This window comes from Plectropomus leopardus, chromosome 19 (genome assembly GCF_026936395.1).
Source record: "Plectropomus leopardus strain MGB_pleo_1.0 chromosome 19, ASM2693639v1, whole genome shotgun sequence".
Taxonomy (NCBI): Eukaryota; Metazoa; Chordata; class Actinopteri; order Perciformes; family Serranidae; genus Plectropomus; species Plectropomus leopardus.
The window spans coordinates 20,435,247-20,447,233 of record NC_142194.1 but is presented as its reverse complement, the minus strand read 5'-3'; the positions used below and the strand labels follow the sequence as shown (position 1 = coordinate 20,447,233).

The following is an 11,987-nucleotide window of genomic DNA, read 5'->3' as shown; positions in this document are numbered from 1 at the left end:
AGTCACCATGTCTTTGTCTTATATTATTTGGGAGTGAAACAGGTGAGGAGCATAGATATGACGTCCTACAAATACAACTAAAAGAAAAACTTTCACAAGGTCATTTCATTACAGTATCCTTTTCAGTGAGTCTCTAAATCAGCATAATAAGGCCACTGTGAACGTTGTTTTTAACCACGTTATCAGTAACGTGTCCATTTTCTGTCTACACTGATGTCGAACTCCCTAAGCCTCTCATTTTCCAACACAAATCCAAAAGCAAATGGTTTTAAATATGTTGTTCCAGTGACAGGATAAGGCTTGCTAATGTTATCTTTGCATAAAGAAAATGGAACAATCGGGCTAAAGCAATTTTTTTTAAGGCCCTGACACACCAAGCCAATGGTTGGCCATCAGTGAGCTTCTGTAACCCTAGCTTTTGTCACGAAAAGTCAGCCCTTGTTGGCTGTTTTTTGCTTTTTTTTTCCCATTTTAGCATGATGAATCAGCCTGTCTGTAAATGAAATTGTTCTGATTGTCAGTTTAGCACAGCATGTAAGAAGAAGGATAAACAAAGAGCAAAAGTCCAGAGAGAATGAGCTGAAAACAAACTTTTTCTATAAGGTCAGATGTTTATTTTCTTAAGCCATTGAGCTCTTAGGCAAAGAAGTCTCCTGGTGGTTTGTGTTGATGTTCATTGCTGCACGGTAAACAGGCTATGCTTTGTTCTTTCAACATTAGCCTGTTTCGTTTTTTGAATGCCAATCACGGATGACCGCCTATTGCTGGTTTCGAGAGTTATCTCCTGTCACATAGGCACAGAATGTATGTGCTGGTTGGCTGTTATCTGTAGTCTTTGCGGTGCGTTTAGGTGCAACTTTTTTGACAAGACACAGGCGACATGATGCGACGCAGCAGTTGGCTTTCATAGATTTTTTTTTAATGTCAGTTTGGTGTGTCTGGGCCTTTAGGTGTCATACCATCCACTGTCTCCTCTGCCTACTGATGATGGCCTCAGCCTACTGATGATGGCCTCAGCTCATATACATGTAATCAGAACTGCATCACTTCAAAAACAGATGTGAGGCATCACATGGTACACAGAAAAGTAAAATGCTAACATTTTCTTCAGGTGAATGGGCCATTTAAAGTGATTGTTTTCAAACAAACAGCAATCCCCAAAAACTGCCATTACAAATTTTCTAGTTAATCTTTATCCTCTGGAGTCTGACTTTAATGTCATCATTTACCCACCAGGGACAGGAGATGCTGCACATATTTTTTTTGGCCCATGTTTTGTGAATGATATGTGACACAGCTTTAACGATGTGAGAAGCAGAGTTAAAAGCTTTGAGTTTGTTAAATGTTCAGCTGCAGACTTTAACCACAGCAAGTCAGTGTTTCAGCTGAAGGTTGACGGTCTGATGGAAGTGTAGGTTTTCATCAAAGCACCTGCAGCTCTCCACAGTGTTTCTGTCAGCTGCATTCATCAGGAGACGCACAATTAATAATGTTGGGACATCTCTAACAGAGAGCAGACAAGCTGTCATTAAACACCATCAAGGTACTCAACGGTATAAAAATAATCTGACTGACGTCAGCGCTGTGGGAAACATTCAAGGATTTTGTCCTTTTTAGTTCAGTTTTATTCGACACTTTCTCTTCCCACAGTCTGATGGTTTTTAGTCAATAATTAGCAGTTTACTGAGTGCCAAATTATGTCTCACTAAGTCTCTCATTTCTGTCTCTGTAATGCAGTTTTTTCTTAATGTGCTTACACCAGTAAGCCTCAGTTTTCTTCAGTTTAAAGAAGTGCTGTGGAAGTAAATATCAGTTCATCACTTTGATATATTTCAGCAACAGTTGGATGGATTGCCAGGAGACATTTAGATGATGAATCCTTATCACTTCTCTCTTGCCACAAGCGGAGCATGACTGCAGACTTTTACATCGCATCTCAAAATCCACACATGCTGATAAAGAAGCCCAGTCATCACAGTCAAATGTTGGCATTGTACACTTCTAACTTTTAACTCTAGCTGAGTTCATCATCAGGAGAAGGTGGACAGGTTTGTGATATTTTAAGCCAAAACCTGTTTTCCTGACCTTGACCAAGTGATCTTTGTGCCTAAACATCACCACAGCATTTTCACAAATTTCTTTCTCATTGCAAACTTGTCAAATAGCGCTTCGCTGTCAGTGCTTTTGATGTAAGTGTGCGATTAAACACGAAGCAAGATTTAATGCAACTGGTAAATGCATCTAAAACAGGCAACAAAAGTGAAGATTCAGGCAGATGAAACTTAAAAGTACAAATAAAAAAAAAAGCTAAACAGGGAGTGAATCTACAAGCACAGACAGACTAACAAAGAAAGAGAGATGCAGACACAGATTTATATAGACAAAGAACCAATCAAAAGAACAAGACACCGCTGGTGGAGGCGGGCAAAAAGAGGAAAACACAGGGATTGGTTGATATCGAGGGTGTGGTTATGAGGGCGGAGCAAACAAGACTAACATAAGACAGGCATGCAGGAACAGGGAGGGTTAATGAGACTGACACAAAGCAGCAGTGTAAGAAAACAAGCAAGAAACAAACAAAGAAAGGAAGTAAGCCAAATCATGACATGTGAGGTGAGTGACCTTCAGAATAAAACAGGAAACAAACCATAAGTCAGACAAATCGGATACATATGAAACAATATGTCATGGTAGTTTTCAGACATTTACAATGATCTTTATTCTGGAGACTGGGTTGGATAGAAATAAGTCTTTATCCTTGAAATAGACAATATGCTCAGTAAACACCTTGCCGTTAACGCATAACTTTCCCAAAATGCAATGCACAAGGAAGACATGTAGGAGCAGCTCACAGCTAAAAAAAATAATTTGAAAAAACTGTAGGTGAAACAGCTCCAAAGAAAACCTTGAAAACAAACAGACAAAAGTAATAATGCACTTTATCTATCGGCGTCTTTCAAAGCATTCAAGGACACCTTACAAGGAACTGTTCAAAACAAGCAGCAATGTATCATACTTCATAAAGTCAAATAAATCAGTAATATACAGTCATACATTAATGAAACAAGATGAAATTCATATCAAATCTCTTCTTTTGAGGTTCTTTGAAATAACTTGCAGTAGTGGTCCATGGTTGCTCTTGATTGACATCTTCATGCCATCATCTGTTTAATCATCATCATTGGTTTTTCTTCTTCTGCTAACCAGTAAATACACTATGATAATTGTTTTGTATGTTAAAGAATTCAAACATTTCTATCATCCACAGAGATTCAGACTGATTTAAAATTCTTATTATATTATATATATTTGGCACTGTACAAAAAAGTTAAGCAAAGCAAAGCCCAAATTCATACAGCAATATGAAACATCCAAGATACAGTCAGGGAATGGAAATAATTATGGACAGAAAGAATCACCACTACTTAATTTTTGTTTTCTTAAATTCAAATGTATTAACAGTCTACAGCCCGTTTCCAGATACTGTATCCAAGGACAAGACAGTAACAGATTAACATGGTGAATAGAAACTATAAAACACCACATTGCAGACCTGAATTCAAATTCATCAGCTTTCTCCATAAAGTGCTGCCAACTCTGGAACACATCACCACCAGCTGAAAATGAGCAATAACCTCTCTGTGGTATAATACCAGTTTAATGTTAAATAGTTTCTGTAAAATTAAATCTAACATAAATAAATGAGTGTTGTGATGGATTCACAGCAAGCTTACATTAACACTCATTGTTTAAACATGACTTACAATTGTGCTATTAATTTATGATGAGTTCATTTGAATGTCAGCTCATAAATTTATCACTATTATGACCTACTTTATGGAAAACACATAAGTCATGTGACCTTATAAGCCTATACATGAGTGACTCAGCCAGGTACAGAAGCTATAGTGTCACATAGTCTTGTGTCACTGTGACACAACTTCATTTAAAAAGCTGTTTAGGTGCAAAGATTTATAGCATAGTCATAACGCAGATGGAGGAGCAGACAATGAGCTGGTTAGGAGGAGTACTGAGAGCCGTACTGCAGGAGGAGCGGCTCCTTCTCTCCTCTCTCCATGTTGTAGACATTCAGCAGAATCTTACTTTGACCTTCAGAGTCTTGTTTCTTCATGAATAAAGCGTTACTGGAAGAAGCAATCTGCAAAAAAACAAATCACACAAATGAGCCATGCACATACATGTATGTATGCATAATATGTTTAATATGTGTGCATATGTGTGTATGTGTATGTATGTAATTTCAGAGGTACATAAATATGTACGTGTATTTATACAGTACGTGTGTGTGTGTGTGTGTGTGTGTGTGTGTGAGTGAGTGTAAAAATGTAAGTGTATGTATATACGTTAGAGATTAAACTCATTAGTCAATTAACGATGATTAGCTGAGAAAGGGTAGGAAATAATATGTTTATACTTCCTCCTTTTCAAACATGTAAGTTTTTTTTTTTGTTACTTAGAAGAACCCATTCATTGAGTGTGTATATGGGTTATTATCCATTTCTGTAACTGCAATTTTCATAAAAAATGTTTCTTTCTTTTTTGTTTAACATGTTCAAAATAAATATCAAATCAAATAGATGTTTGTTTCAAACAGTTCCACAGTCTTTGCAGAGTGACTGTCAGTCCACTATTGAATTGTAGGCATAGAGCGCCTCCCTGTGGTCATAAACTGCACTCAAGTGAAATCACTGAAGCTTTTCTTGAGCTGTTGAATTCTTCTCATTGGACAAACACACAGAAACATGATAAAGTGCATCACCGTTACCATCACCTGACTGAAACTTTCCCCACGCAGCTTTTTAAAAGCGCTCATGCATTTAACCCAGTTTGAAATCCCTAACACCACATGTATGTTTCTGTTTCATGTCCCTTATTCAGCTCTCAGTCACCTCTTCTTTCCACATTAAACTCTGGCTGATAAAGAGTTAAACTGAAATACAAAAGAATGCTACTATAGGCTACTATGCAATGCATCACATTCCTTTGTATGTACCTGTGATCTGCTGTGATGGCGAGGGCGGCAGGCGATGACCATGATGAAAGAAAAGGTGGCTACAAGAATTGCAGCACATGACAGGATGAAGAAAAGGTGGGTGTTATCTGAAAATCACACAGAGACAAAAAGACGAAGGTCAAATCTGCAGAGCATTCAGTTCACGGAGGGACCTTCGTTTGGTTTCTGTTCTCATTCCAAACTTCAAATACCGCCGATTTGACAGTGCTTTGGACTTATAATCCAGGCACCAAAAGGCCCCTTTTGCATCTGTATGATATACCCCTGGATGGCAGGAATTGGGGTTGAAGGGGAGGTGCAGTGAATGGGTCCATCAAACCCTGGACTTTCATGCAGAAGTTCGGTGTTTGTTTCCCCTGATCCTAACCATCTAGGCCAGCATAAGCATTTGTTGACGTCCAGGCACTGGTCTCCGTGTGCTTGTGTCATCTAGACATAACCGTGTGCCGCATCATTCCACTGTGTGCATTTGTTGACATCATGGTAGTGGCAGCCTGGAATGTAAACAGTAGATGCAGAAGGATACCTAAAATGTCATTTGTAGATGCAGAAGCCTGAGGGGTCAGTTTAGACGCATCAAGGGGCGCAGTCTGCACTGCCAAAGCTGTCATAAACAAGATGACAGACTAACAGAAGGAGGAAAAGAAGGAGAAGTGGTGCAAGGAAACACATCAGCCTTTTGCTTGTAATGCATGTTTTAATATTAAAAAGTATTAATTTTATAATATATTAAATTTAATACAATATAGGCCTATTTTTATAGAACAAATTTGGGTTTTGGTTTCTGGCCCAAAACTGCTGCCATGGGTCGGGCTTGGACAGAAACTATGCAGGTTTATGCCTGATTTTTCGGTTAATAAAGCTCTAATACTGACTGCAGTTCAGTGAACTGCCACCATTGTCACTATATCAAGGTTTTGATCTAACACATACAGCCAGGACCTTTAATGTTATGATGCTTTAGATTTACGGTTCAAAAGTGCATTCAACTACATCAGCAAAACAGTCCATCTGAATTAAAGTGCAACATGTTGAAGTCTCCTTTAGTATTTGGATGACATTTGTGATATGATCCACCTATTGTCTATTCCCCAAAGTGTAAGCATTGTGGAGACGGGAGAGTCTGTAGATCAGAGGTGAAGGTCTGTGAGTATCAGTTCTTTGAATGTATTTATGTTAAGGACCACACTGTGTCGCTGTCTGTCAACATATCACAAAAACGCAAGTCTTCAAATGTTCCTGTTTAATAGAAAGCCGACAATAAAAGCTGTGTCTGATGAGTTTTAGACGGATCAACAGCAGAGAATCAGTTGAACACAGCAGACATGTTCTGAGCAGTAAGATCACTCCTCTGTTTGCTGTTTCTCTCTCTACATCAGTGGAACTAACACAGAACATGGTGACACCTCATGACACGACGCTACAGCTTCTCTAAGTGTCAACATACTACTATAAACTGATTTATGTCTTATGAGACAGTAAAAAAGGGAATGATAAAATAGTTAAAGATACATCAAACTTTTTTTCATCATGTTGATCTCATGCTGCAGGTTTTTTTCACTGGAAGAAGGCAACATAAAAACAAAGGGCCAAAAAATAGCAAAAGCAATAAGTAAAAAGTTACAAGAAAAAAAAAGGAAAGAAAAGTAAAAAAACAAAGAAATAAAATGGCCTGGAAAAAAAAGTGCAGCAAAAAAATGTATGTATATATTATTTACTGTAACATCATTTTAAACACATAATCATAATGATTATAAATATAGTTTTCTGGAGATATTTCCATAGATTTTTGATATTTTATAATAACTGCCACTCTGGGTTTTTTTTAAAACTATTTTTCAGGTCATTTTCTCTGTTACCTTTGACTAAATTCTTGTGGGACATGTCTTATGAAGTTGGTTATTGCATTTTTTCCCACGTTCTTGAAAGACATCAAACCAAGCTTTCAAATAGTTAAATAGCTTGTGAAAGGGATCCGAAGGTAGCGCAAGAAATGTCCAACCACGTTTTAAAAGTTAAATAAAGGATTAAATTAATACATTAGAAAAATGTCTTGGTGATGTAAGGTGGCCTGTTGTTCAGGTGGTGCTTGTGTCTGTGTGTGTGTACGTGTGTGTGTCCACTCACTGCTCTTCCTGACGAAGAGACTGAAGGAGGTCTGCAGCTTGCTGATGTCATTGCGGATGCTGATGTCGAGGCAGTGGATGCCGGCGGAGGTGAAGGTGTGGTTCAGTCTCAGGGTGTTCTCATACAGCATGGTCAGTGTGCAGCCCCCAGCCTTGTCTGGCACACAGTCGGTCAGGAAACGCCAGCACACCCACATGGGAGGGCTAAACACACAAATATTGCACACATTATAACTTAATAACGTTACAGTGAAGATATCAGATTTAACCTTTATTCAGATCAATAAACACAAAACAAATTAAAATAAATGCATCTTACCTTCCATCCACATGAACAGCCAGAGCTGTGTTCTGGGACACCTCGTAGTCTGCAGGTCCTTTCAGCTCGATGTTTTTAATGGCATCTATACATTAATTATCATCATCAAATCATCACTTTATTTAGATAATTTCAACTTCTATAAAATCCAATTTGATAAGATAATAAGAAGTAAAGTAACATAATTTCACAATTAAAATCTTTTGAGGGAAAATTTCTAGCATAGGGAAGACTGGGGTTGGCTGCAGACTGCTGACTACTTGAACAGTAATGAGAATAATTCGATACTTGACCAGATGCAGGTGTCTGCTAATAGTTTATCCAGTTTTTTAGAACGTAAAAAGACTCCTCTCCTTGCCACCAATAAAAAGACACACCAAACCAACATCAGTGAACTAGCAGCATCAGAAGCCGACTGCTGCGTTACCTCATGTCACCTGTGTCTCGGCCACAAAGTTGCATATTAACACACCGCAAAAACTACAGCTGATGGCCAATCAGCTAGTACATTATGTGCCTGCATGAGATTAAATAACTCTCCATACCAGCAAACCAGTGGTCGTCTGTAAACATCATTCAAAAAGGGAAACAGGAAGAGCATCATTAACTAGTTAGCACATTAAGAGCACAATCCTGTGTTAAAAGAACAAAGCATATTTACCAAAAAAACGCAAACTATCAGGAAATGTTTCTAAAGAGTTATGTAAAACTTCCAATGTAAGCCTTGTCCCAATTAAATGCCCGGTCCCTTTTACTGGGCAGGTGTGGTTACACATTTTGACAGATAAATGCATGTCCCAATTAGAGGCAAGATTTGGTTGCCATGCAGTTAGTTTTTATAGAAGTTCTTTGGGTGTATGAAGTGGCTACCTGCTGGAGATAAAGTTAGTTAGATGCTTAGATCATGCAAACAAACACCGCTAAAATATATGTTTAAACTTGGTCTGTATGGACAAGCTAACATGCTGATGTTAGCTTGGTAGAATTCCCAACAATTCAATCATTCAGTTCATTTTACTGAAACCATGAGCAACAAAGATGACAGAGAGATGCAAAATAGAGGTTTAAATTAACAATCTGAGCTCAGCTGACAATCAGTGTGATTTCATTCACTGACAGGCTCCGACATCACCTATGCGATTCAGCATGCTGAATCAGTTGAAAAAAGCTAATAAGTGCTGACAAGGGTCAGATGGTGTGGGGCACACCGCAAAGCCTGGGGCAACAGACACTCACCAACAGCACAACATCACTGATTGCCAACTTGGTGTGTCAGGGCCTTAACACTAGAATCAACCAGTGGGCCAGAAAATCAGCCCTCTGATCACATGTTTTTTGCATGTGGCAAAACTAAAAAGAATATATGAAAAAATAATAAAGAGAAAATTAGGTTAACACTTTAGATTTCGAAACTTAAATAAAATGTGAGGGCCAGTCAGAAGGTCTTCACTTTGATATTGAAAATAACGAGGTTGCGGCTGAATAATGGCGTGGTGAAAAGCAACTGTCCCCCTGTCCCAACCGGCCCCACTCTCCCCTACTGGAGGCAGAACATTTGCTTAAAATCATCATCTGTTCAAGCATTTAAATTTGTCAAACTTCATATAAAATTAAATATAAAGGTACAGACCAAGCACTTGGACGTCTGTGGAGTAGACATCAGTGATCAGAGATGAAGATTTGGTCGCATTCGCTCCCACTTTGAGCCTCAGTGTGTAATTCCCTGATTCAGAGTAATGATATCGCACCACTGGCTCCGTCCCCTGGATCACCTCTCTGCACCAACACAACGATTCAAGGACAAGGAAAAGCTTCCCAAACCTCAGTTTAAACATCAAACATTGAAGAAGTGCTCATACCCGTTCCCCAGGTCCCAAGTGTAGGTGAACTTTGCTTTGCTGAAGTTTTCCTGAGGGTCGAACAATTCAAACATGGTCTCAGTGGGAACATCTGAAGCCAGCTCTCCTGTGTCCCGCACATATGTGGCATTTCCTTCCATCTGGTAGAAAACCAACTTCCCAGCAATGTTTTCTTTCAAAAACAAACTTTAGTTATAATCATGCATGTAAGAAAAGCAAAAGGAAGGAGTGCTAGATGACCTACCCAGATCTGTCAGAGGGTCTGTGGACTCTGCCACACCCAGGATGATCAGGAGAAGGAGCACCAACAACCACGATGCATTATCTCTGGAAGCAAACGTCACACAGTGTCAGAAAGGGATCCCATAATGTTTTAACATCTTTTTCAAAGATGTTAGATTCTTATGCCTACCTGTCCATGTCTCCTGTCCTCTCAGGAGGAAACACAGTGATCCTCAGAGCAGAGTGGCTGGACATGGACGGGGGATGAGTTGGAGCGTGCAGATGGAAGCTGGACAGGCTTGAAATTGTCACCATGCGTTTCATCATGTGGTTGACCAACAACAATCAGCTTTTACAGTTGGAGGCCGACATGGTTCACATTCCTGTCAGAGATGTGGAGCAAAGATGGAACAACTTTTATATCTATCTTTTCTTCTGAGAACAGAAAGAGTGCCTGAATCCACATGTTTAAAGGACCATGAGGTGTGTTGACATCCACATGGTGGTGCTAAGTACTCAAGAATCAAACAGAGAGCTAATCTAACTTTCTCTCTCTTACAGGTACAGGAAAGAAAAAGGAATAAATTTAATATACACTCAAAGTGTTCAAATGAGCAGTTACTTGTTTGGTTAATGCTTTTCATGAAAGTCTGCATTACCCAAGTGCCCCTGTAGGACCCGTGGTTGTTTTGTCTTAAACTGAAATTATTATTGTTGTTGCATCTCTCCCCTTTTTGGGGGAGTTTTTCCTTAGACGATGTAAGGGTCTAAGGGCAGAGGGATGTCTTATGCTGTAAAGCCCTCTGAGGCAAAGTGTGTGATAATGGGCTTTATTAATAAAATTGACTTGACTTGCCTTAAATGTTTAATTTTTGTTCAAATTGATCGAGGTGCATATGGTGAGTATTGGGGTCGAAAGTGTGAATATTCATGTTTAATCTTACATTGTTTTTTTTTGTTGGTTTTAAAAAAAAAAATAAAATCAAAAACAAAAACAAACAATTGCCTTTTTAGGCATGAAATATGTGTTGTGTATATGTAGTTTACGGAATATGTCTGTTGGATATTGTTGTTTAATAAATATTTTATGTATAATTTTTTCTGCTCTGTTGCAACAGCTTCACAGAATTAAGTAAAATTAATCAGTGAGTTTACAAGATTATTTTAAGTAAAATTAACTTTTCAGATTTTACAGTGCATTGAACTCAACAGAAAAAAACACGTTCTTCCTGCTGACTGATTCAGTTCCTGCTGTTCTGTGCTGAGACAAACTATCACTTATTGATCTACAGATTTACCTGTTTGAGCTCCTCATCCAGGAGACAGTCTGTGTCCGCAGACAGAGATACGAGAACAGCAGAGGTGATAAAGGGCAGATTGAATCAGACGGTACCATTGATCAGTCTGTTCAGGACTTCCTGTGATTTCTGTTCATCTTTGTTGTCTCTCAAATGTCCTGAGCCCACAGTTTAAAGCTAGCTTTGACGTCACAGTATAAAACTTTCCTCTAAAAACATCCTACTGCTTTGTAGTGAACTTCTGTCTCCACGGCCCACTGAATAAAAACTCACCGAAGAATCTGAAATAATCATGTTATCTTATTGGTGACAGGTGTGCTGCAGCTGCTGGTGCTCGCTAAGTGTTCAGCAAGTTGCACAGTGGGCTGTAGCTGGTTTAATGTTAAATGTGATATAAAAAGCTCATTTTTCGCAGTCTTGATGTCCACTTAGCCCTGATGTGGACTCTCCTTCTTCACTGTCATTCATAGTTTTGCATAATTAGTCTTCATTTCTTCATGTTTTTATCATATGAGCGTGACATTTATCTTTGGATCCTGCATGTGTGTGATCTCTCTGATGGCTGTGCCATTGGTGTGATGTTTAGGTGTGCAAGTGGCAAATTTTTATGGCAGCCTCAGCTGCCATTGGGTGAATGTGGCTCTGTAGAGTTGAAGCGCTTTGATTGGTTGGAAGATGAAAGGCAAGTCCATAAAAATGTAATGTGTTTTAAGACAAGTTTTCAGTATCATTTTACCAAGTTTAAGATGTAGGAAAAGTATTTTTTCTTATTGAAGCTTTGCAGATCAGTATAAGGTCAGAAGTTTATAAGTGGTCATGCTCTTAAGGTTTTCTTTTTTTTGTACCTTTACCTTTTCTTTTTAACTTTATTTGACATGACAGATATAGCGTGAATTGGGGGGGTTGGAGGTTGGAATGGAACCTGCAGCTGCTGCAGCAAGAACATAGCCAACACGGTCTCTACCTGGTGAGTTACTGGAAGGTTTTTTTGTTGGAATATGCTTATGAGTGTATTAAATTAACCCTTTGAAACCTGTATTTACATCACTTTACTTGTGCTGCACCAGACACCTTTCGCAAGTATTTAAAACGTTGAAACTTAATCAAATTAGTTTGATTTATTTAAAA

At 38.7% G+C, this 11,987-nt stretch overlaps 1 protein-coding gene across 1 annotated transcript; it reads right to left on the bottom strand.

Annotated features, from left to right (window-relative positions):
* Positions 1 to 2,691: 2,691 nt before the first annotated feature.
* tmem130 (transmembrane protein 130) lies at positions 2,692 to 11,131 on the bottom strand. The gene is made up of 9 exons (XM_042508419.2): positions 10,860 to 11,131; positions 9,752 to 9,944; positions 9,584 to 9,666; positions 9,340 to 9,511; positions 9,111 to 9,256; positions 7,481 to 7,565; positions 7,163 to 7,365; positions 5,015 to 5,121; positions 2,692 to 4,159 (listed from the first exon to the last, which is right to left on the bottom strand). The coding sequence occupies exons 2-9, from the start codon at positions 9,886 to 9,888 to the stop codon at positions 4,019 to 4,021; spliced, it is 1,074 nt and encodes a 357-aa protein (XP_042364353.2). The 5' UTR covers positions 9,889 to 9,944; positions 10,860 to 11,131; the 3' UTR covers positions 2,692 to 4,018.
* Between the last annotated feature and the right edge of the window lie 856 nt (positions 11,132 to 11,987).